The 27,523-nt window shown below is 42.2% G+C and overlaps 1 protein-coding gene across 1 annotated transcript in view; it reads right to left on the bottom strand.

Annotated features, from left to right (window-relative positions):
• LOC132158516 (zinc finger protein 804B) overlaps positions 1–27,257 on the bottom strand; it is a 107,473-nt gene extending 80,216 nt beyond the window's left edge. The window contains exon 1 of the mRNA XM_059567949.1: positions 26,590–27,257. Within this exon, the coding sequence (XP_059423932.1) occupies positions 26,590–26,703 (114 nt within the window). The 5' untranslated portion in view covers positions 26,704–27,257. The remainder of the gene's footprint in view (positions 1–26,589) is intronic.
• Between the last annotated feature and the right edge of the window lie 266 nt (positions 27,258–27,523).

The following is a 27,523-nucleotide window of genomic DNA, read 5'->3' as shown; positions in this document are numbered from 1 at the left end:
GGGCCGGCGGTCATCTTGGGCCGTGGCGCTGGGCCGGCGGCCATCTTGTGCCATGACTCTGGACCGGCGGTCATCTTGGGCAGTGGTGCTGGGCAGGCGGTAATCTTGGGCCGTGGCGCTGGGCCGGCGGTCATCTTGTGCTGTGGCGCTGGGCCGGCGGCCATCTTGGGCAGTGGCTACACTGTATTTCTAAACTCATATCTTACATCAACAATTTATTTAATACATTTAAAAAATATGTTTTTAATATTTTTATGTTTGATCTTATATATCTCTATTATCATAACAGTCTGAGTAATTCTGATTCCTGAACAGTAAACTGTGAAGTGTCAGCTTTGTGTTACGATCGGAGACCCAGTGAAACGCAGAAGACGAGAGATCCAATCGCAGTATGGGTTTAATGGGTAATCCAAAGAGAAACCAACAAGCAGGGGTCAAAACCATAAATCCATCCGACAAATAAACAAACAGGAAGGAACAGGAACTCGGAAGACGAGGACCTCGGGTGACGGAAAGAAAGGACTCCATGCAGACAAACAGAAAAGGACTGGTTAATATAGGGAGGATGATAACTAACAAGTGAAGACACCTGAGTGCAATTAACATGAGTCCAATTACTGTGATGAAGGGACAAGGCTTTGTGGGAATAGTAGTGCCTACGGTGAGGTGCCTATGGGGAAGTGAGACCACTAGTGGAGACTCAGGGAAACAGAGACCAGACAGCGTGACATTACCCCCTCCTCCACAGAGCAGCTACCAGATGCTCCACCTGAACCCAAGAAGAGACCAAGGAACACAGAGACCAGGAGGGAGGTGGAGCGGCGGAGGACCAGGGGGAGGGACGGAGGGCCAGGTAAAATGGGGAAACAGAGACAAGAAGTGCAAAAACAAAAACAAGGAGCCCAGGAGGGAGGTGGACCGGCAGAGGATCAGGGGGAGGGACGGAGGGCCAGGTCCATAGAGGGAAACAGAGAGAAAAACAAAGACAGAAGCCCACCAGGGCAGCGCAGAAGACCACCACATCCATGCGGTCGAGGCAGAGGGTCACCCGGGCGGCGCAGAAGACCACCACAGTGGGATCGATGACACAGGAGAGCCAGTCTGGTTAGGCAAGTCTGAAACCCAGAACATGAACAAGTTAAGGGTGGCCTCCGTGGCCACGACAGGATCAGTCGAGCGCTCAGAGAGTTCGGCTGAGATGTGACGAGACCCAAGAAGTTCCGCAGAGACGGGGAGAGGCTCTGGTAGTTCCGCAGAGACGTGGAGAGGCTCTGGTAGTTTTGCAGAGTTTAGACTGGATTCAGGAAGATCATTGGTGACTTGACTCTGCCCATGAAGGTCACCAGTGACTTGACTCTGCCCATGAAGGTCAACGGTGACTTGACTCTGCCCTGACTCTGGAAGGTCACCGGTGACTTGACTCTGCCCTGACTCTGGAAGGTCAACAGTGACTTGACTCTGCCCTGACTCTGGAAGGTCAACGGTGACTGGCCCTGACTCTGGAAGGTCAACGGGAACCTGACTCAACTCTGGAGGGTCAACGGGAACCTGACTTGACTCTGGAGGGTCAACTGTGGCTGTCATCCTGTGCAGAGGCGCTGGACAAGCAGCCATCTTGTGCCATGACTCTGGACCGGCGGTCATCTTGGGCAGTGGCGCTGGACCGGCCGTCATCTTGGGCCGTGGCGCTGGGCCGGCGGTCATCTTGTGCTGTGGCGCTGGGCTGGCGGCCACCTTGTGCTGTGGCGCTGGGCTGGGGGTCCTCCTGTCTGTAGACCCCGGTCTAGAATCAGCCATCCCACCGGGAGAGACAGGTGTGGCTGGGGTATTCCATGGAGACCGATGTTGTAAATAAATTACAAACTCCCAGAAATTATAGGCATCCAACTGCTCCATTTCAATTCGAGGAACCGGGTCATCCAGCCCGGTGTTGAACCATAAATCCATCCGACAAATAAACAAACAGGAAGGAACAGGAACGGGAACAGGAACTCGGAAGACGAGGAAACTGGGTGACGGAAAGAAAAGACTCCATGCAGACAAACAGAAAAGGACTGGTTAATATAGGGAGGATGATGACTAACAAGTGAAGACACCTGAGTGCAATTAACAGGAGTGCAATTACTGTGATGAAGGGACAAGGCTTTGTGGGAATAGTAGTGACTACGGTGAGGTGACTATGGGGAAGTGAGACCACTAGTGGAGACTTAGGGAAACAGAGACCAGACAGCGTGACACTTTGTGAAAAAATGTTGATTATGTATCTAGTCAGAAAGAATCATGAGCATAAACCTTTTTATTTTGGGTATGTCATTTCTGTCTCCATGCCAAAAAAGGGGGGTGACTGGTAAGGGGGTATTATTGTTTTTAGCTATATAATAATAGGACCTATCTAAATATATTAAAAATATAGAAAATATATCTAAGTATTTAAATGTAAAATGAGGAAAATGTACATACAATTAAATACTAGACGATACATATTTATTTTATTTTTAGCAATTTATTAGTAGCAGCATTTGGTACAATATGCACACATGCATACACATACACAGATACATATGAATATACATATACATATACACACATAATATTGGTACTAATAAATAAACAAATAAAAAAAATCAGATGATGTAGGCCTACCAATATCCCTAAAAATAAGACACACAAAATGCATGATGCACAGACTGACTGAATTCTGATGATGTAATCGGTCTGCTAAATATAAAACTATACTTTGTCAAATGGATTTGGTTGCATGATGATAAATTGCTATTTGGATGTAAATGTGTAATAAACCCTCCTTTTGTAAATCAGATTACATGAAGATTACAATCATTCTCAATAGGCTAACTCCTGTTAGCCATTTTATAATTTCTGACTGTTGTTATTAAATTGGTTTATTTCTTTAAAGTAGAAATGCTATTAGTGCGATAGCATAACATAAGCCTCCTGCTTCAGTTACAAAGCTTTGCTTACGTGAAGCTTGTGAGTGTGATGTGAAACAGGCCTTATCCTTTAACAAAAGTAGAATGAATGCGTGTAAACCCACTGCAAAAACAATCTTATGTAAATTGTTGCGTTCAATTAGGACAATTTACACAGAAAGGATTCACCCTCGTGTTTATAAGTAAATAAGGCCAGATGTGGTAGGGAAAGAATTCTTCTAAACCCAAAAGTCAGGATGGTGGTTGAGTTTTTTATTACCAGGTTATTTATCTTGATGAGAAAGTGGTGTATATGAGAACAGCACAGAGACTTATCAGATGACTGAAATGCTGAGGCACTGATGCATTATGGCTAGTTTCACCAAAAATGCTGTTTTATGCTGTTTCAGGTTGAATACCCACCGCTGCTACTGTCAACTAATATACCGGTGCCTGCTTGTGTGTCTCAGACTGAAAGCCAGGGCTGGGAGTGGATTTTTCTGTTTTTCCTGAGATGGAGTGATTTTGCCGAAGGCAGTGTGAGCACAGGAAAGTTGGACATCTCATGCTGTGTCTTTAAAAAACTTAAAAACAGACCGAAAACAGCTGGTCTGTGCGCACACACTCAATCACACACATTTGCTTGTAATGACTGTGTTTGGGTTTATCTGTGTGAGCCTGATGAGTGTATTGTGGGTAACTGAATAGCTCATCAGAGGGAAGAAATGTTCGCAAACACACACACACATCCACAAGAAGAGATCCAATCAGCACAGACACAGACAAAAAAGAATGACACTCGTGTTCATTAAATAAAGAATGCTTAAAGGTTATCTAACTTGCGTATATGCTCACATCCTCCCACTGATATACCAAAAGAGATGGATACACACATACAAGAGTATGTCTGATTATATATTTACGTCTTGCCTAAAGCACTTTTCTCACTAAAGTAATTTAATCAATTAAAACATAACTCTTAGAGGTGTTCATAAATATTAATAATTAAATGAAATAAATTTTAATGGATTAAACATACATGAAAATAGCAGCCGCATTACAGAAGTGGATTGGAGTCACAGGGGAAATTTACGTGCTCAATGAGAGTTTATTTGCATGCGCTACATTGTTACAAATCAGGCGACGATGCAAACAAGTCCACAAATTAATGCTGAACTCCATTTGCATCTGGGCTGGTTCTGTGGTACTGTAGGTTGCGGAAGAAATACAACAGCATCCCTCCACTACTGTGTTTCAGGCATCTGACTATTTGAAATGCCGAAAAGTGTGTTCAGCTACCCTGCATGTCTGGATATGTGCCCAGTTATAATGCTCTTCCCCATTATTTTTCATCATTTTATAAATAACTGCTGCTATGATCGATAGCAAATGTAAACAAACATCTTTCTTGAACAGTATTTGGTTTGCCATCTGTTTCTCATGGACAGTAATTGTGCAGTGTTAATTGTGGCAGGCAAATTGCCTTGAGGTTGTAAATAAGACCTATATTGGATAGAACAGAAGCATGTAAGCACTTACGATAACTTAAAACCCTGACAAATTAAATAAAAGTCATAAGTAAATATATTTTTTGAACCTTTAAATAAAAAAGATTAGCATTTTTTATATTATATTTGATACATTATACAAATTACATAATACATTTGATATAACATTTATTTTATATTATAATAAAGTGCATTGCTATAGCAAAACAAATTTGAATTCAATTAAATCGATTTTAATAGTGATAATGCAGGCTGCATATATAAAAATATGTATAGTGTAAACATCACTTTACAATCTTTATTGGATAATTTAATAATTTGCCATCACGGGTCCAGAGAACTTTTTGCACCAACACAAATCCCTCTTTTGGCATTAATAAACTACTTTCAAAACATGCAGTATAAATGAGCAATGAAAAAGGCATTGACGTGGTGTTTTGTGGTTAACCCTATTGCATGTGTATTTACAGGATTTTCCCCTCACAAAATTTATGGGAGGATAGTATTTAAATATATTATACAATGTGATGTACTAAAGTTTGTGGTAGTCAGTTTTCTCGTATTTGCACAATTCTTTAAAGCCCCTCCAAAAAGCATGTCTTAACCCATACTGTGCCTGTGTTAGACTTCTCTCAACTGATTACCCTATGCTAATTTCCATTGCCCTTGGTAGATTGTGTTGGTAATTATGTAAATTTGCGCATTGTCAGTAAAACAGCCCCAGAACATTCCACTCCCATTGGAATTGGAATTGGAATTCCAATTCCAATTTGGAATCCCATTGGAATTGCAATCCCATTCCACTCACATTATGGGATTGTTGACTCTCAATAATTTGCCCTTTTTAGTACATCTTGCCCATAATGTTAAATAGTATTGGCTTAGTGTTTCAGTCTGTCCCTGTTGATGTGGAAAGGGTTAAATGGAAAATCAGTATGGTAAAAATATTTTGTACACAGATATTATCAAAGCAGCGAGTATGGCAGATTGTCAAGAGTTGGCTTTTGGCCACCTAAGAATTCTTTTGCCTCATTATTTAGGTTATTCATGCTGTTCAGATCAAAGAACCCACACATGCATAAACAAACCAATTCACTTTCACATTTAAGCATAAGACGCTTGCGCACACAGGATGTCACCTAAATCCATTCAAAGATGTAAACAAGAGAAAATCAATTGCCCCAAAGCCCAAATGCCATTCAGATACAAACATTCTCAGGGCATTTCTGTGCATTGCAGAAGATAGCAACTCTTTCTTACTTCAAGCATGTTCCATGTCATCAGACAAAAATTGCATGCACATGTCAAAACAACAAGTACTCTGTTCCCTTCAGAAGGGTTTCCACAGGTGTGCGCATCCTAAATAGACCACTGTTTATTCTCATGATCAGATGCTGCCTGCTTTCTGTTTGCCCTTGTCGACTGACCTCAGTCCAAAAATATAAATGAATGTAAATAAATAATTAAACTGACTTGGAAATGAGGACAGAACTGAATATATAAAACACACACATACAAACACGGACATGTAAAGAGAGAATGTCACACCCTCCAGGATCCTGCCGTCACTGTAACCTTGACCCCATGAGTTTGACTATGCCCGAAGCAGTGCATTGTGGTCTAGTGGATGCCTTCGAGTCAGAATGGATAAAAACTGTGAGTCATTATCTTATTGCTGTGAACTGCTAATGTATTATGCTGCCTAATGAAAGCTCGGGGAAAACAGCAACATGTAATAAAACAACATCATTATTAAACAAGTTATGAGGATAAAAAATATATCAAGACACACATGAATATTAGCCCCATTTAGGAACTGCTGCTAGTTGAAATTAGCTAATTCTCACAGCAAACTCATATTAGCTTTGTCAGTCAATATTAAACAATAAATTATGTATTGTAAATTTTAGAAAAGTCTTTTGCCTAAAATATATAAAGGCAGATATGTACAAAATATAATATACTTAGAAAAACTAAGTATATTATATTTTGAACTGTTATTGGTTGTACTGTAGAAGTTTAAATATTATCTTAAATATTTAAATAACATCTACATTTACATGTTAGATATTTAAACATTTATTTTAGTTTAAAAATCCCTAAAAATACATCTAGTAAAATAAATGCTCTGTAATAAGATGTACAATTCATTTGAAATAGTTAATGTTTTTTAAATAGAAAAATTCCAGCAGACTAATATTCCTAAATCTGACACATTAATCCAAAGAGATAAAACAACATTTACTTGTATAGTAGAAACATCTGATCTATAAATGTGTTTTGTACAGTTCACTTTGCATAATGAATACTTTGATACTGATAAACAATCTGTCATGCTGTCTGGTCTCTGTTTCCCTGGGTGTCCACTAGTGGTCTCACTTCCCCATAGGCACCTCACCATAGCCACTACAATTCCCACTAGCCTTGTCCCCTTCATCACAGTAATTGCACTCCTGTTAATTGCACTCAGGTGTCTTCACTTTTTGAACTGCCACCTTAACGTGGTGGAGGGGTTTGAGTACCCGAATGACCCTAGGAGCTATGTTGTCCGGGGCTATATGCCCCTGGTAGGGTCTCCCAAGGCAAACAGGTCCTAGGCGACGGGTCAGACTAAGAGCGGTTCAAAACCCCTTATGAGAAGAATAAATCAAAGGACCGTGACGTCGTCCGGTATGGCGCAGCCGGGGCCCCACCCTGGAGCCAGGCCCGGGGTTGGGGCTCGTATGCGAGCGCCTGGTGGCCGGGCCTCCCCCCACGGGGTCCGGCCGGGCTCAGCCCGAAGGAGCGACGTGGGGCCGCCTTCCCGTGGGCTCACCACCTACAGGAGGGACCGTAAGGGGCCGGTGCATAGACAATCGGGTGGCAGTCGAAGGCGGGGGCCTCGACAGCCCGATCCCTGGACACGGAAACTAGCTCTAGGGACGTGGAACGTCACCTCACTGGCGGGGAAGGAGCCCGAGATTGTGCGTGAGGTAGAGAGGTTCTGACTAGCGATAGTCGGACTCACCTCTACGCACAGCTTGGGCTCTGGTACCACACTCCTCGAGAGAGGATGGACTCTTCACCACTCTGGAGTTGCCCATGGTGAGAGGCGGCGGGCTGGTGTGGGTTTGCTTATAGCCCCCCAGCTCAGCTGCCATGTGTTGGAGTTTACCCCGGTGAACGAGAGGGTCGCTTCCCTGCGCCTTCGGGTCGGGGATAGGTCTCTCACTGTCGTTTGTGCCTACGGGCCGAACGGCAATGCAGAGTACCCAGCCTTCTTGGAGTCTCTGGGAGGGGTGCTGGAAAGTGCTCCGACTGGGGACTCCGTCGTTTTACTGGGGGACTTCAACGCCCACGTGGGCAACGACAGTGACACCTGGAGGGGCGTGATTGGGAGGAACGGCCCCCCTGATCTGAACCCGAGCGGTGTTCAGTTATTGGACTTCTGTGCTAGTTACAGCTTGTCCATAACGAACACCATGTTCAAGCATAAGGGTGTCCATCAGTACACGTGGCACCAGGACACCCTAGGCCGTAGGTCGATGATCGACTTTGTGGTCGTTTCATCCGACCTCCGGCCGTATGTCTTGGACACTCGGGTGAAGAGAGGGGCGGAGCTGTCAACCGATCACCACCTGGTGGTGAGTTGGATCCGATGGCAGGGGAGGAAGCTGGACAGACTCGGCAGACCCAAACGTACTGTGAGGGTCTGCTGGGAACGTTTGGCCGAGTCTCCTGTCAGAGAGATCTTCAACTCCCACCTCCGGCAGAGCTTCGACCGGATCCCGAGGGAGGCTGGAGATATTGAGTCCGAGTGGACCATGTTCTCCACCTCCATTGTCGAAGCGGCCGCTCGGAGCTGTGGCCGTAAGGTTTCCGGTGCCTGTCGAGGCGGCAATCCCCGAACCCGGTGGTGGACACCGGAAGTAAGGGATGCCGTCAAGCTGAAGAAGGAGTCCTATCGGGCCTGGTTGGCTTGTGGGACTCCAGAGGCAGCTGACAGGTACCGGCAGGCCAAGCGGACTACAGCCCGGGTGGTTGTGGAGGCAAAAACTCGGGCCTGGGAGGAGTTCGGTGAGGCCATGGAGAAGGACTATCGGTCAGCCTCGAAGAGATTCTGGCAAACCGTCCGGCGCCTCAGGAGAGGGAAGCAGTGCCCTACCAACGCTGTTTACAGTAGAGGTGGGGAGCTGTTGACCTCAACTGGGGATGTCGTTGGACGGTGGAAGGAATACTTCGAGGATCTCCTCAATCCCGCTGTCACGTCTTCCATTGAGGAAGCAGAGGCTGAGGGCTCAGATGTGGACTCGTCCATAACCCAAGCTGAAGTCACCGAGGTAGTCAAGAAACTCCTCGGTGGCAAGGCACCGGGGGTGGATGAGATCCGCCCTGAGTACCTCAAGTCTCTGGATGTTGTGGGGCTGTCTTGGCTGACACGCCTCTGCAGCATCGCGTGGCAGTCGGGGACGGTGCCTCTGGGATGGCAGACCGGGGTGGTGGTCCCTCTTTTTAAGAAGGGGGACCGGAGGGTGTGTTCCAACTACAGGGGGATCACACTTCTCAGCCTCCCTGGGAAAGTCTATGCCAGGGTACTGGAGAGGAGAATCCGGCCGATAGTAGAACCTCGGATTCAGGAGGAACAGTGTGGTTTTCGTCCAGGCCGTGGAACACTGGACCAGCTCTATACCCTCTACAGGGTGCTGGAGGGTTCATGGGAGTATGCCCAACCAGTCCACATGTGCTTTGTGGATTTGGAGAAGGCATTCGACTGTGTCCCTCGCGGCGGCCTGTGGAGGGTTCTCCGGGAGTATGGGGTCCGGGGCCCTTTGCTAAGGGCTATCCGGTCCCTGTACGAACGGAGCAGGAGCTTGGTTCGTATTGCCAGCTGTAAGTCAGACTTGTTCCCGGTGCGTGTTGGACTCCGGCAGGGCTGCCCTTTGTCGCCGGTTCTGTTCATGATTTTTATGGACAGAATTTCTAGGCGCAGCCAGGGGCCGGAGGGGGTCAGGTTTGGTGACAACACGATTTCGTCTCTGCTCTTTGCGGATGATGTTGTCGTGTTGGCCTCATCAGGCCAGGACCTTCAGCATGCACTGGGACGGTTTGCAGCCGAGTGTGAAGCGGCTGGGATGAGAATCAGCACCACCAAATCCGAGGCCATGGTCCTCAGTCGGAAAAGGGTGGCTTGCCCACTTCAGGTTGGTGGAGAGTTCCTGCCTCAAGTGGAGGAGTTTAAGTATCTTGGGGTCTTGTTCACGAGTGAGGGAAGGATGGAACGGGAGATTGACAGACGGATCGGTGCAGCTTCTGCAGTAATGCGGTCGATGTACCGGTCTGTCGTGGTGAAGAAAGAGCTGAGCCGCAAGGCGAAGCTCTAGATTTACCGGTCAATCTACGTTCCTACTCTCACCTATGGTCATGAGCTTTGGGTCATGACCGAAAGGACAAGATCCCGGATACAGGTGGCCGAAATGTGCTTTCTCCGCAGGGTGGCTGGGCGATCCCTTAGAGATAGGGTGAGAAGCTCAGTCACCCGGGAAGAGCTCAGAGTAGAGCCGCTGCTCCTCCACATCGAGAGGGGTCAGCTGAGGTGGCTCGGGCATCTGTTCCGGATGCCTCCTGGACGCCTTCCCGGGAAGGTGTTCCGGGCACATCCCACTGGGAGGAGACCCCGGGGGAGACCTAGGACACGCTGGAGAGACTATGTCTCCCGGCTGGCCTGGGAACGCCTCGGTGTCCCCCCAGAAGAGCTGGAGGAAGTGTCTAGGGAGAGGGAAGTCTGGGGTTTTCTGCTTAGACTGCTGCCCCCGCGACCCGGCCCCGGATAAGCGGTAGAAGATGGATGGATGGATGGATGTCTTCACTTTTTAGTCATTATCCTCCCTATATTTACCAGGCCTTTTCTGTTTGTCTGCATGGAGTCCTTAGTTTCCATCACCTAGTGTCCTCGCGTTCCTAGTCTTCGAGTTCCTGTTCCTGTTCCTGTTCTTGTTTATTTGTTTGTTTCTGTTTTGGACTGATGTTTGATTACGACCCCGGCTTGTTTTGACTCTGATTTTGGATAACCCTATTAAACTCTCACTGCACTTGGTTCTTCCGTCTCCTGTGTTCCCGTACGTGACAGAAGGACTCCATCATGCCAAGATCCAGCGGTGTGGGATTTCATATACGTTCCCCAGCCACCATAGAGGAGCAAATGGGGAGCTTTCCAACCTAACCACTCTCCGTCAAAAGGGGAGTGAGGTGGGGTGCTTGGCGCAAATGTTCTGGACAACGGCAGTGGGGATGGGGTATAATGATGAGGCCCTGAAGGACCTATTCAACGACTGCCTGGATGACCCTTTGCCTGGGTGGGAGATGAAGGGGCTGGAGATACTAGACTTTTGGGGGTTCACCAGTTACCTAGAGCATCGATCTTGGTGGGATGACTCAGCCACACCTGTCTCTCTCGGTGGGATGGCCGACTCTAGACCGGGGTCTACAGACTGTAGGACCGCCAGCCCAGCACCACTGCACAATATGGCCACCAGCCCAGCGCCACAGCACAAGGTGGCCGCCGGTCCAGCGCCACTGCCCAGGATGGCCGCTGGCCCAGCGCCACTGCCCAAGATGGCCACCGGCCCAGCGACCCCTGTCCAAGATGGCCACCGGCCCAGCGCCACAGCACAAGGTGGCCACCAGCCCAGTGCCACTGCCCAAGATGGCCGCTTGTCCGGCACCTCTACACGGGATGACAGCCACAGTTGACCCTCCAGAGTCGAGTCAGGTTCCCGTTGACCCTCCAGAGTCGAGTCAGGTTCCCGTTGACCCTCCAGAGTCGAGTCAGGTTCCCATTGACCCTCCAGAGTCGAGTCAGGTTCCCGTTGACAATCCAGAGTCGAGGCAGGTCAAGTCACCGTTGACCCTCCAGAGTCGAGTCAGGTTCCTGTTGACCCTCCAGAGTCGAGTCAGGTTCCCGTTGACACTTCAGAGTCGAGTCAGGTTCCCGTTGACACTCCAGAGTCGAGTCAGGTTCCTGTTGACACTCATGAGTTAACCACTACCACAGTTAGACCTCAGGAGTCAAGTCAAGTCACCGGTGTTCTTCATGGGCAAATTCAAGTCAACATTGATCTTCATGTGCAAAGTCAAGTCACCAATGATCTTCATGGGCAAAGTCAAGTCACCAGTGATCTTCATGGACAAAGTCAAGTCACCAATGATCTTCATGGGCAAAGTCAAGTCACCAATGATCTTCATGGGCAGAGTCAAGTCACCAATGATCCTCATGAGCAGAGTCAAGTCACCAATGATCTTCATGAGCAGAGTCAAGTCACCATTGATCTTCCTGAATCCAGTCTAAAATCTGCGGAACTACCAGAGCTTCACCACGTCTCTGCTGAACTACCAGAGCCTCTCCACGTCTCAGCCGAACTCTCTGAGCGCTTGACTGATCCTGTCGTGGTCACGGAGGCCACCCTTAACTTGCTCTCATGTATCATCGATCCCACTGTGGTGGTCTTCGGTGCCGCCCTGGTGGGCTTCTGTCTCGACCGCATGGTTGTGGTGTTCTTCTGCGCTGCCCTGGTGGGCTTCTGTCTCGACCGAACGGATGTGGTGGTCTTTTGCGCCACCCTGGTGGGTTTCTGACTCAACCGCATGGCTCCAATTCCACCTTGCTCCACCCTGGATTCCTGACCTGTCGGTTCGGCCCTGGGCAACTGAACTCTCTGTTCTCCCCTGGACTTGTGTTTTGTTGTTGTTTTTTTTGGCACTTCCTGTCTCTGTTACCCTCCATTACCTGGCCCTCCGTCCCTCCCCCTGGTCCTCCGCCGGTCCACCTCCCTCCTGGGTTCCTTGTTTTTTGTTAATTGCACTTGTCTCTGTTTCCCAATTTTACCTGGCCCTCTGTCCCTCCCCCTAGTCCTCCGCCGCTCCATCTCCCTCCTGGTCTCTGTATTCCTTGGTCTCTTCTTGGGTTCGGGTGGAGCATCTGGTAGCTGCTCCGTGGAGGAGGGGGTAATGTCACGCTGTCTGGTCTCTGTTTCCCTGGGTGTCCATTAGTGGTCTCACTTCCCCATAGGCACCTCACCGTAGGCACTACAATTCCCACTAGCCTTGTCCCTTCATCACAGTAATTGCACTCCTGTTAATTGCACTTGTTAGTCATTATCCTCCCTATATTTACCACTCCTTTTCTGTTTGTCTGCATGGAGTCCTTACTTTCTGTCACCTAGTGTCCTCGCGTTCCTAGTCTTCGAGTTCCTGTTCCTGTTCTTGTTTGTTTGTTTGTTTCTGTTTTGGACTGATGTTTGATTATGACCCCGGCTTGTTTTGACTCTGATTTTGGATAACCCTATTAAACTCTCACTGCACTTGGATCTTCCGTCTCCTGTGTTCCCGTAATTGACACAATCATAACGCAGAAGTAATTATTACAAAGTCACAAACTGTCAGACACCCATGTATGAACGTCACTACAGCAGTTTATCACACATCACATGCTATAATTACAGATGTTATTGAATGCTACAGCACAGCCAGTGAGGCTAGCGTGTTTGTGTGGAAGGTGTGTGTGAGTGGGATAAGGGATTAGAAAGGGGTTAATAAGAGGCCAACATGATTAATTACCAGTGTTTACCTCTTTATGTTTTAATAGAATTCTTTCTTCATCATGCTGATCGGTCAGGATTGTGATTAAGGCCATGCCACCCACACACACACACATACATACACAATAAGCTTTTCATCAGTATTCCTTAATTTCTTATCTGAGAAAGGAAAGGAATAAGAGTGCTATGAGTGTTGAGTACAGCAAACAGACAAGCTGTATAAAAACTGCAGTCGTGCATTCAATCTCTGCAGGAGATCATAAATCCCAGTTATGATGAATGAAGGAACTTGATAACACAGTGTCAAGTGGGTAATGAGCAGCACTTCTAATCATATTGTTTGTAATCAACAAACAGGATGCACACGTTGAAGCTACTGTTGAAACTTGTTGGGTCACTGCGAGTGTGTGTGTGTGTGTGTGTGTGTGTGTGTGTGTGTGTGAGTGCAGTTCATTTGAGGGCAACCCTGTTCACTTATGCAATTAACACAAACAGGAGATTTCCTAAGAGAGTACTTGAATATGTTTTGATTAGATCAATAGAGACTCTCATTTAGCTGCATGACATCAAGAGAGTTTGCTCACTCTTTTCCTGTTGCATCGTTAGTTATACATACACACACGTATATATACATACATACAGTACATACATAAATATATTAGGGCTGTCAGTTTAACAAGTTAATTTAATTAACTAGTTATCTGAAAAATAACATGAAAAAATGCCCTGTAAATTTTTAATGTCTACTTGAAACTTTCTCATTTAAAACAAAAACAGCTTTAAATAATCTTTTGTGGGTATTTTCACAGTCAAATTTATATCACGATTAATTAGAATAATTAATTGAAACATCCTGGAATAAATTAGATTAAACATTTTAATCAACTGACAAGCCCTTGTACTACTGACTAAGCATTATTCAACGAGAAGAGGCTTGGTCGTCCACAATTTTATTAGTTGCAGAGAAAACAAAATACACACGAAGTGGCGAAATCACGCAGTCCGTGATGGACAGATCATCAAAATGTTATGGATTTTGTGTCGATAGACAAAACCGTTTTCGCATACCACAGCGACGAATTTGATTTTCATTTCAGCCTGTATCGCTGCAATGCTTTGGCATATTGACACTAAACTTTGTGTGTGCCATTGTCATCTCTCACAGAACACGCCAAAATGATTTGATTACAATGCCACCTTTTATCATTATTATCATTTATGAATGTTAATGGAGTTGTTGTTTTTTCTCTGCTTTTATTTTGGCAGAAGCTTACAGGAAGATCTTAGTGCTTCTTTTTGTTGACAACAGCATGCAGATTCATATATGATTCTCATTAAGAATTTGGGAAAATTTTGACTTTGAACCCTGGTGCCGCAAGCTCATGCAGCGCTGTCAGAATACATGCAATTTGTGCTGGCATTAAAAAGTATAACATTCTGCAGTTTATTTAATAACCCTGTGAGTTAATTTTGCGATTTCAATCATCATACAGTAACCTAACCACCAGCATCACCCACCTCTTCTTCTCATCGGAGACATGTGATGCAGCACTAAACAGTCCCTCGCTGACGGTGCTTCATGCTTGTAATGACTTTTTTTTTTTCTGAAAGTTTTAAATACTTTCACACTGCCGACATGTTTTCTGCATTAGTGCGTGCTTCTTTCTGATCGTGTTAGTCATTGTTCGATACATATTATTCGGCCTTTTCGCTTATTCGGCCGAACAACAAAATATATATTTTTTGCTATTTTCAGCCGAATAATTTCAGTTGCCAAATATTCAGTGCATCTCTAATTAACTGGGGAGGTTCTGTGGTGATATGCTTTAGTCATTTGCTTTATCCTATTTATCTGCAATGCCTTGTGTCAAATGCACTCAAATTAGCACCTTTAATTACTTAAAGGGATTGTTTATACAAAAATGTAAATTCTGTCATTAATTATTCACCCTCAAGTCATTCACCTTCTTTCATTTTCAGAACACAAATTAAGATATTTCTGATGCATTCTGAGAGATCTTTGACCCTCCCATAGACAGCAAGGGTACTACCACGATCAAGGTCCAGAAATGTAGTAAGGATATCAATAAAATAGTCCATGTAACATCAGTAGCTCAACTGTCATTTTACGAAGCTACAAGAATCATTTTTGTGCCAAAGAAAACAAAACAAAAAACAACTTTGCTCAACAAATCTTCTCCTCCTCATCCAGTCTGCTGTGGCTTGTCTCCATTTTGGAGAGTATCAGGATGCATGAGCACACTTCCACTTCATGTAAACAACGCAAAAAAAAAAAAAAAGATTTGAAAGTGATTGATGTAGTAGTTAAACTGCTGATTAGTGAGCCTGTATGCTTTTTTGGTGCTTGCTGTGACAATCCAATAACTGTTCCCTACATCCACTAATAACCACCGAAATATCTTCTGAGGTAAACAGGTTTCCTCAGAAACATGTGCGTAAGAGATCGTGAAAACAGCTGCGTTGAAGCAGTGTCCAGGGAGACCAGGCAGTTCTGCTGGAGCAGGGAATGTTTGGGATTGGCCCAATAAATTGAAGTGAAGTTTATTTTGGTGTCTGCAAGCAGGAAACGGAAAGCGAGAGCATGAATAATTCTCTTATTAAGCAACACTGGCTCTCATTCTCCTGTTTTGGGTGGTGAAAAACACAGAGAATGAGTCTCTCTCAACTCTCAAGGTTTCAGAGGGATATTATATATATTGTTTCCGCTGTATTAAATTTCCCCCGTTACAGCCTTATCAGCCAAATTAAAATTAGTTTGCTTGTTGTACCATCACTGTATTTCTCGGCTTCTCACTTGTCTTTCTTCATCGCCCACTAAAATACACACACACAGACTCTCTCTGTAGAAATCTTCTGGTTCATTGAGTACACCAGCAGCTGTATTGACAGTGACAGGTAGCGTAACTCATATAAAAATCCCTCTCTTGAAGTTTGTTTATTGCAGGTTACTGTGTGGCTAAATGTCAGAACGCCCTGAAAAATCTCCAGGCATTAATTAGTACTCTCAACGGATGGCTTCTCCTCAGCTTTGTACTCAAAATTAGAGCTCCACAACAACTTCACAACGACAGCAACACATGCACACACACACACATAATTGTGATCCACTACTCGGTAATTCATCTTGACACACAAATCATGAATAAAGACACATAGCTCTGGGAGAAAAACAGTAAGGTGAGATGTAAGCATAGTAGGGATGCACAAAATATTGGATACATTGGTACCATATACATCATCGACTGATAATAGATTTATCGGTGAAAGGATATTTAATTTAGCATGCTCAATTAACATATTTTTATATTTCAGTCACCTCTGCCACAATCTAATGCTTATTTACGGTACATTTTTAAAAAACACTATTCATTTAACAACACTTTGTCAGCACACACTGCAATTCTGAAGAAGTTATCCTGCCATTTCTATCTAGTTCAGAGATTTCATTGCACTGCATACTGGAAAACTTATGACAGGCAGACAAAAACATTTTAACAGAGGTGGAAAGAGTACAAAAATATTCTACTCAAGTAAAAGTACCATTACATTAATGAAATTTTACTCAAGTACAAGTAAAAGTACCAGTCTAAAAATCTACTCAAGTAAAAGTAAAAAGTAGCTCATTTAAAATTTACTCAGAGTAAAAATTACTTAGTTACATTTTAACAGTGGGAGGGAGTCAAAATGGGACAGGCCAAGGGTGTCAAACTCAGTTCCTGGAGGGCCACAGTCCTGCACAGTTTAGATTTAACCCTAATTAAACACACCTGATCCAGCTAATCTAATCATTAAGGTTTATTTGAAAACTACATGATATGTGTGCTGGAGCAGGGTTAGAACTAAACTCTGCAGGGCTACGGCCCTCCAGGAACTGAGTTTGACACCCCTGGGATAGGTCTATTAATCTCAAACTAGTTGTTTTTAATTAAAGGAATCAGTTATTTAGAATAATAAAACATTTGGGCTGTTACCAGGCAAATCAGTATCAACAAACTCATCTTTTAATGCAGAGGAAATGCAGAAGATTCATTAGAAGTGGCATTTAGATGTATTACACTGTTTAGTGCAGGACAAGAATGCATTTAACCTGCAGTTACAAATGCATGAATAATGTTTTGATATACAAGACATAAAATGTTGAATACTCATTTGAAATGATAAGAAATTAATTATTTTAAAAAAATCAAAAGATACTTTAAATGTGAAATTAAAATGGCCAGTATGTGTCAGCAAGTCACTGTTAATAAGTGAGTCATTGCGATTGAACCAAATCATTTAAACGGTTGATTCATTCAGGAACGAAACACTGTCACGTTGCTCAGAGACGCAAAACTGTGCTTTGGTGGCTGTGTTTGGAATTATTTTCTGTTGTAGAAATAGAGCTAAAAAAGGCAATTTGGTGTCTAAAACGCAAGTCTCTTAAGGTGAGACAGTGCAGGCCAAAAAAACACTGTTTTTTCAAGCACCTGTCAATTTTGAGATTTTGTGCTTTTTGGTTTTTCATAAAGCGCTTTTTCAAACTAGTGCAAGGAAAACATCCAAAAGACACTGTTAAGTGTTTCTTTTATAGCACGTTATCTGTTTGTGTCAATAGATTTCAATTACAATACATATTTTTAAAGGTGTTTTCTCAAAATGAGTATTTTCTTCAACACTGAGCCATAAATCTCCACTTCAGTAGCACTTACACACACCAAACTTGACATTTTTATTCCTGTCTATATTCTGAAGGTTTTTAAAGAGGGATTTGTTCATATATATTTTCCTTGATTATATACAACATTTTATTCCCCCCAAAATTGTGAAAATATATTGTTTTCTGGCTGTTCAAAGTATTTTCTGAATTATGGAGTGACAAAAAAAGATAACCAGAATTCCCTCTGTAAAAACATTTGACTCTAATATGTCAAAAAAATTAAACAAAAAATTTGAAACTGACTTCATATAGTGTTCAGATTTTTGTACTCGACATTTATGCAAATTAGCACATATTTCATTAAATAATGCCTCATTTGCATATTTAAACATAACATTTTTGAAAACTTGTAATACAAAAAATGTTTGCAATAATCAATGTAATCAATCAACTGGGTAAGTAAGGTGTTAACTATTAGTTATTTTTTTTTGCCCTATTCACCTGCAGTGTCTCGCCTTAATTAACTTGTTTACTGAACTGTTATATGTATGTATGTATATATTCATGATTTTTGGAGGAAAAGACGGCCTTCTTTGTGTGATTTTGATTTAATATATGAAATTATATAAATATGTGAATTTTCTGCCCCTATATCTTCAATTTTGTGATCATTCTAAATGCATTTTAGGAGACTGAATCACACAGTGAAAGAACGAACGCACTATAAATGCGCGCGCACATCATTAAAACAAAAAACATGATATTATCGCAGATGATATATATAGCACACTCCTCACCACTGTCTTTTTGGCTAATTTGTGCAAAACCTATTGCTAAAATGTCAAAGCTTCATTTTAACCACCAATGCAACGATGCAATTATTTAGCTTACCTCTACATTCTTGCGAAGGGTTGATGTCTTGTCGAGATTTTATAAGCTGCTAGTTTGGTCTTCCTAGGCAAGTACAGTTTACACTGCATAATAGAGCATACATATGGCCAGGGGTTCACTTCATTCCCTTCGAGTTCAACTTCAGAATATGACGGGGTTTCGTTTTCAGCGGTGTCTGCACCACTAACGCCTGTTTTGACCGTCTGCATCTTTCTTGTGATTTTAGCGCCAGTTTGCCCTCCTGCCCATTATTTACTGACGTAGTTTCCAGGGAGAATTTTTTTTTTTTTTTTTTTTTTTTACTCAGTAATTATTGTGTTTTAAAATGTAGCGAAGTACAATACTTTAAACAAAATATACTTAAGTAAAAGTAAAATTACAGATTTAAAAAATTACTTTAAAAAGTATTAGTACACAAAAAAGCTACTCAATTACAGTAACGCGAGTAAATGTAATTCGTTACTTTCCACCTCTGCATTTTACTTTCATTTTTGCTGGTTACAGTTATCATCTCCTAAATAAATGTAACCAGGGGAAGGAAAAGATCTTACATGTAAATGTGTAATTGGGATCAATGTCATACAGTACTAGTAATGTGTAAATGATGTATACAGATACCTGTTCAATTCTGTTAAATTATGATGCTGGCCCTTTAAGATTTCGGTGGGTGAGATCTCGTCAGGGAGTCAGTCTCGCGAGAGTTAGAGCTGAAGTAGTGCGGTTAACAGAGTGTGTATTGCATCATCTGTGCTTTGGAAATATACAACTAATATTTGGATAAAACACCAAAAGGGTGAAAAATATTCAGTTGTATTAGCCCAATATTGACTTGGTGAGAAGTGCATCGATGTGATTGAGTTGTGATGTATGACTGTTGATAACAAATGATCGTGATCCATGTGAAGTGTTTCTCCTCATGTCAAAAACACAGTTTGTTGACTAATCATAAAGCAGGGGAGAAAAAGTGCTTTATAGGCCCTCTGTGAGATCCAAATTGTGTTCATCAGTACAGAAGAGTCTAAAGTCCACTACCGTTGTTTATAAGTATGCCACAAACCCAAATAAAACCCCAAATGCTAACAAGGAGACCCCACTCCTGGTACCAAAAAGTGTTGCCGGCTGACCGCTTGCTTTCAAAAGAATGAAAGGTCCAAAACACAGGCAAACTTAAATTTAGGGTCTTTTATATCCGACTGTGACCATAGGGACACAGCATTAACAATAGCTTTGGCTTTTTGGGGTTGAAAATGTTTTAGAAACCAGAGCAGGACAAAAATAAATGTAAAAGACAAAAAAAAACTGGAATTAGCTTCCACTGTTAAATCTATGAATTTTGCAAAAGCACAAAAACAAAGCAAAAATACATAAATGTGGCTTTTTTTAGGATAACAAAAAAAACAACGGTAGTGGACTTTAGACTCTTCTGTACCGATGAACACAATTTGGATCTCACAGAGGGCCTATAAAGAACTTTTTCTCCCCTGCTTTATGATTAGTCAACAAACTGTGTTTTTGACACGAGGAAAAACACTTCACATGGATCACGATCATTTGTTATCAACAGTCATACATCACAACTCAATCACATCGATGCACTTCTCACCAAGTCAATATTGGGCTAATACAACTGAATATTACTAGTACTGTATGACATTGATCCCAATTACACATTTACATGTAAGATCTTTTCCTTCCCCTGGTTACATAAAAAAGAAATACAAATACATTTTTGCCTTAAAATAGTTGTATTGTTTTTATATTGAGGTAATGACATTGTAAATTTAGCATTTTTACATTTGCAATTTAGTGTGTTAATTTAGTGTGTTTTTTTCTTTGGAGAACTTTTCGATGGTATACACAATGGTGTTTTTCAGGTTTTACTATCCTGGGGACATTTGGTCTTCACCTTTAACTCCCCAATCTGACACATACAGTCCAGCTCCAGTCACAAGTCCTCACATTTTGCTTCTCTCGTTCTTTTCCAATCATTTAATAATGCAACAAAAATGTGGTCTATCAACTTCCACCTTCACCTCCGGCAATGTTATCCCCATGACAACAGACTTACTGTAGCAACTTACTGTTACAACAACTGTAGTAAACAGCCTCCCAACTTCACCTAGGAAAGATTTTTACTCAACACAAGAACACACAACCTCAAACATATCAACACATGTAAAATAAATAAAATAATTTTTAGAGATTTAATATATTTTAGACATAAATGGCACCTGAAATATGGTGTATAATTTTTTTTTTTTTGTACATACTGTAACAGTCAGCTGTCTCTGGTTTTCGGACCCAGTCAGACATGAGATATGAATCTGTGGATTGAGATGATAATATAAATGATATTCTTGCTTATCTTGTTTATCAGCTTTGCATTCATTCCTCAAATGAAGCTTGTCAATAACCATTGTTCTTAGAAAAGACTTTCTTGAAAAGACAGAGAGAGAACAGGGCCCCTTAAGAGACAGATGTGAATGCGTTCCTCTTTCCCGCTCCCTCTCTCTCCTTTAGACCCATTTAGAAACACTTACAGGCCATTAACAATCATTCCCCCTGATTAGAATGGCCTTTGAGTGCCTGGACAAATTGCTTTCAAACATGTTAGACAATCCTCAAGCCATTTAGACTGTGTATTTGCCGGTACCCAGCAAGACCCATTCTGTCATTCTCTCTGCCTCTCACCAACCCTGTTAAAACAGATACTTTGAGCTGCGTCAGCCTCAGGCGTTCTCTCATTCTCTTTCTCTTTTTCTTTCTCTCTCACTCTCTTTCTCTTCTACCTCACCTTTTTTTTAATTTATTGCATAATTACAGTAAGTGAGGGCCATTAATGAACATCCAATACTGCCTACGGTTTGAAAACAATGTATTCTCGTCTATTGTTACTTCCTCCCACGCTATGTCAGGATTTTTTTCAGCTTAAAAGCAAAAAGACTGGAGGCACAGGGAGCCACTGTTATGTGCCGCTGTGCGTATGCGAATGTAGGATGACCTCTTTGATTAATTAGACTCTCATAAAGCATTTAATCAGTTAATCGGGGCAAATTAGCGCTGCAGAAATGACCCACAAATGTGTTTAAGTGAAAAGAGTCTGTCTGTGTGTGTGTGTGTGTGTGTGTGTGTGTTAAGCGAAGTCTGTGTGTTTGTGTGCACACTTTTGTTTGTATTTTTCTGCACCGTAAGCCGAAAGGAGAAGGTGATTCATTAGCCTTCCTGTGTGATTAGAGCTCCCTGGCCGTGTTAACGTCAGGACCCCAACACAAAGAGTTTCAGACAGGCAAACTCAGAGGACGGCTGTGCCTGGGCCTGGGGCTGAATATTAAAAGCCGCCTGCTACACTCCATTAGCACAGCAACAGCGCTAACGCTCCTCAAAAAGAGCTGAGCTAAGTACGGCTGTAGCCACTCATTACCAGAATGGCTGGAATCATTAGTAAGCCATTTGCAATGTAAGATAGAGAGGAAAAGAACAAATAAAATATCAAATTAACCTTAAAACATTCGAAACACAACATATTATAAAGCCATATAACAGCACTAAACTATGACATTATATATACTGTAACATTGAAACATAATCACATGCCATAAAGATTGTCTTATATCTGGACTCGTTTAAACACTCATTAGTGTGTGTTTGTAGTGTGCACTTGGACAACTGCCTCTCCACATGACAGCCCTAAGGGTCAAAAGAAACTTATGAGCACCTGGAAGTTTTTGTTAATTAATTTCTTTATTTGGTACTGTGTCAAAATGCAAGTTGTGGCATCACAGACAACAGTGTTTTTGGCAGATCTTAACTAGCACAGATTGACAAGTCATTTGGCAGCGGTTCAGAAGAATTTAAGAGGTAATATGCAAGGAGCATGAATGGCAAACTCCATGATCCATAACTACAGACTAGCCATGAAATATCCTTGCTAACTAAGAAGGTAGCCAGTGGTTTTCAAATCACTATGACATTTCCTGACCATGAGTCATTAAAGGTCATCTGACTAGTCAGGTAAAACATGAAATGATGGCTATTGCAGCTAAAGTCATGCCATTATGATCCATTGTAGAACTACTGCTCAGATCTATTGCAGAGAGCATGGTACAATGAAGTAAAAACAGTTTACAGTTCAATGATGTTTGTCCACAAATAAAAAATCTTTTGAAGGGAAAGAAAAAGCGAGTTTGAATACATGCGCCAGATGCTCAGGAAATAACTCTTTGTACTCTTATTGGTTTCATATGGTTTTGAAAAACATGTTTATACCAAAAAATAGTGTCATGTGGTGAAACCAAGTACAAAGTCATTTTATTTCCTTGTAGGGATACATCTGGGAGTGCGCATTTTAAGCATTACTTTCAATGTGCATTTTGATCTCACCACATGATTTGTGGAAAAAAAGTTCAAATGTTAGTTATAACAAAAGTGAAACATTTTTATTAAAAATATACACCACCATTCAAAAGTTTGGGTCCATTAACATATATTATTATTTTAAGAAATATTTAAAATACTTCTATTCAGCAAGGATGTGGCAAACTGTTTAAAAGACACAATAAAGACATATATTATGTTACAAAATATTTTTTATTTAAATAACTGCAAAGAAAAAACTGGGTGATCCCCCTGAAAAAGTGCCCCCTGAAAAACAAAAAATCTTAATAAAATGCACAAAACCCAATGAAGAAATTTCTCTTTATCTCAGCAGCAGCCAACACAAACCGACAAGCCTCTTCACTCTAACGCAATAGCTGCAATGTTTCAGAACTAATTAAAACTCATTGCCTCTGCACATAAATTGTGCATTTGTGTCTCACTCATGCTGGAAGACCTATCAACATATGCCTCTTCAGTGGCATACATGTTTTAAAAATGCGGTGGGAGATGGCAGTTTGGAATGCAAACCGGGTCCCTGCTGCAGCGCAACATCAAACATCCACACAGCGTCATGGGCGGAGTGAAAGGGAATAACCCAGATACTGAGCGAGTTCAGCATAAGATCTGCTTGGAGCCTCTCCACAAAAAGCTGAGATGGAGCCCCATAAGACGAGCTTGATGTTACTGGCTGAACCACAGGGCATACGAACAGGTGTTGACTGCTGTAGCGGAAAGCAGATCCAAATAACTACTCTGGGACGCCTCACTGAGACTGAGACATTCCGGTCCAATGAGTTAAACAGGAGACTCAATAATGGGGAACATTTCGGTAAGGTTTAGTTTTGTTTTTAAGGCTACACCATGGGAAACAAAGGAAGATTCGGCTGTTTTTCTGCTCTAAAGACTTTTAAGAGCAGAATCTGCACTGAATCTCTCATTTATGGCAATGTATGCTGGTCTAGGGGGGAGAGAACCTTGGATTAAACCCTTTGAGGGGTCAAAGAATACATTAAAATGCAATACATACATGCAACAGCTTACAAAAGAAAGAAAATAAAAAACATCCTGCAATTATTGTAGGAACAAAATTAATAGTGGGGTTTTGCATACACTTGGTAAGGGAAATCAGTACAACATTTAATTTAATAATATATATATATATATATTTTTTTTTTGGTTTTTCTAAAACTGACTTTTACAGATCAACCAATATCTTTGCACGCAGGGAATCTGTTGCTAATCTTTGTTTTGTTTTTTTGAACGAAGACAGAGAACAGCCTCTATTCACAAAATGTGCTGTCAAATGCAGAGATAAGGTAAAGTTTTTTCCTTTGTGGTGTCCATTTGTTTCTATAAACTACAGAATATTGGAAGACTGAGTCCATGCAGGACTTAAAACTTTAAAAAATGTATCCTGGGATTATGTGCACCTCAGGAAACAATTCTAAAATAATTTATAAAATGCATTTCAAGACCCATGACCTGGCATGCAATTTACAATAGATTTTTCATTTTCTTCATAGCAAACAACATCATACTGTATACCACTGAACCTTGAACAAAAACCTGACAACGTTGCACCAGTGAGGTGCCCTCTAGTGCTGGGCTAGAGAACAACTGGAGCATGACATGCCCATTTTTTGAATCACCACCAATGTTTCTTCCTCTATAAATGAGAACAGATCCCACAGCTTTCTGTTGGCCTTCACAGCTCCTTATCGTTTTACACAAAGCACCCTAAATATTGTATAGTCCCCGGATTATTATGTTAAAGACATTTAGCAAAGCTTAAATGATTTATTGCATATGTGACATTTTGAGAGCACATCACAGCAACAACTGCAAACAATTATTAATGTGCACGAGATGTAAGACAACAGAGACTGTCAGTCAGAGCGGCTAAGAATCCCATGCATGTCATTCTGCAGTCTTTGTACGTTTGAATATGTGCCTGTGTGATCGTGTGTGTGTGTGTGTGTGTGTGTGTGTGTCCTCCTCGTGCTTTGAGTTAGAGTGAACATGGCACTCTGATTTAAGCTGGAGCAAATGCACCCTTCACAACAGCTGCTCTGAAATTACCCATCAAAACTATCACCACTGAGCCCAGCTTCTTTCCAATCAGCTTGCACTGTCTGACCGTCCTGTAGGGCAGGCCAAGTAGAATACAAACACAAACACACACACACACACACGGACACTAACCTATCTCATGTTACAAGGTACAACAGGTACAAGTCTTAATTTGCGTACTTATGCCGGTCTTTGAACAAGTAATAGTCTTCTTTAGCTTAATATAACTTCCCTAACAGGAAATGGCCTGGACCAGATACAAAGTTTAGGCTCATAAAACTGCAGAGCCTCAATTAAGCATGTGAATGAAATGGATTATAATGCTGGCTGAAATGGCAGGTGAAACTGACAGAAAAAGAAAAAGGTTTCTCTCACCCTGCTCTCATCTCGTTTATATCTGCTCTCTTTTGGCTATAGAAACACTAAGCGTCCTGTTTTGTCCTCATTTTATCTCATATAATTTCTGATTAGCTGTGCGTTCTTTTTGAGACATAAAACAACAAAAGGAAACTTTAAAGTCATTCAGTATGCTGACTAAACAACTACAATTTCATCAACAGAAAAGACCAATGATGCCCTCCAAAGAATAACACATGGATGACAAATACAGCTAAATTATTTTTCAAAGTTGTTAAAAAAAAGAGTAGCCTATGTTTACAAGATAAAAACTATTTAGCTTTCCTAAAATGTTATTTTACATTCAATCTATTATATGCCATTTGCCTTTTTACTAGCAATTTCTCAGTCAGTTTTTTTCAGTATACCCTGTCATTTTTTATGTTGTAAATAAAACAAAGACTATTGGAGTATGTTTTATGAAGAAAAATTATTAGTCTTCCTACTTCACGGCAGAATTTTATGTTTAATCAAATGTGATACTTCCCATTTCTTTGTAATATTTTGTGTAATTTCTGAGTGAAAACAGTTTCTAGACCAAATGTTTTTAGTGAAGGTGACAACCTCAAATATGACAGACACACACTCCCATTCAGTTGCTGAAGCTTGAAAGCATGGTGTTGTGGCATCCATAGGTGGGTTAATACCAGCAACTTGCGATCAGTGCTTGAGGTCAAAGTTTAACATAGAGCTCAATAGTCTGAGCCCAAAAGACTAGAGCAAGACCTGCCATCCGTCTCTGTTAGCAGAGCGTCAGGGGTCTGTGACCACAGCACACTAAAGTCACAAATGACTCATAGACTCACAAGCCTGACATCTAATATATAAAGTCATGCTTTACACATTGCATACATACAGTAAACTCCCTCATCCCTACTACATAAAACAAAATAGGATTTCACTGTCTAGCGCAGTTTCCAAATGAAGGTCATGCTGATGACATGAGTTTCATAGGTCATTAAATCCTCTCTTCTTTACATTTCATTCTAAGGTGTTCCAACTTCCCACTTAAATAGCCTATGTGTCCAAATTTTGTTGTCACATGCGTTTTATACACATACTTTAACTTAAGACAACTGTGAACTAAAACGTAAACACAATACAAACCAATAAAGTGTGCTTAATGAGTTCCTAATAGCGCATCGTGCTGATATCTTTAATAAACAAAAACGGCGACTGAGTATTATTACCGGTGATTCGCCTCCGGTGCTTTTGCAAAGCGGACCCCGGAAAACTCCTTTGATGCTCCGGTAGTGTCCATTGCTGAGGTGCGTGGAGCTGATCACAAGATAGTAGCACGCCATCCGGTCCAGTGTCACCCATGAGCGGGCTCCAGAGACGGCCAGGCGATCAAGTTTGTTTGGAGGTGATCTCGCAGGGGTTACACCGAGTGGAAGAAGCCGGAGGACGTCTCTACGCGCTGGTCAGGGCGCTTCAGTCAGCACTGGACGGCTTTACAAGGACACGCCGAGAAAATACGAATCTGCTGGGATTGCTAATCGAAAACACTGTTTCAGTGTCTGATTCAGTGTCTTTCAGGAAATCACTGTTCAATGAAATACTTGTGTCACATCCTCTGTCTGTTTTCCTCTTTAAGAAGAGACAAGCACCTGCTCTCCAGCCCAGACGTCGTTATTGGATGTTACTCTGGAGTTACTCTTCAGTCCCACAGACTCAAGCGTTTAGCATCATTGTTATAATACTATATATATCCAACAGTACAAGAAACACTTCAGCTGAGGTCATGTCTTCCTCAAACAGGCTCCAACAAGTCAGGTCTGTAGAGTGATGTGAAAATAGACATTCCAGTGCTAATTCATTACTGTGGTACTTTTTAATCTGAGTGATGTTTTAGCTCAATTGACAGGTCAACTCTCTGACGAATTCGCTGCATGTCCGATCGCAGAGGCTCTTTCCCTGCGCCGAAACGATCCGCGCTCTGAGCTGAGTCCAAATGAGTGTAAAGCAGAGGTTTCCTCTCTCTCTCTCTCTCTCTCTCTCTCTCTCTCTCTCCCCCCCCCCCCCCCTCTCTCTCCCTCTCTCTCTCTCTCTCTCTCTTTGATAAGGATGGATTTGAGGGAGAGTATAATAAAGCTTTCAACGGAACGTGAACAGTTTTTGGCG

The sequence above is a fragment of the Carassius carassius genome, chromosome 15 (genome assembly GCF_963082965.1).
Source record: "Carassius carassius chromosome 15, fCarCar2.1, whole genome shotgun sequence".
NCBI lineage: Eukaryota > Metazoa > Chordata > Actinopteri > Cypriniformes > Cyprinidae > Carassius > Carassius carassius.
Note: the sequence above shows the minus strand (reverse complement) of the source record. Positions and strands in the feature narration are given on the sequence as shown.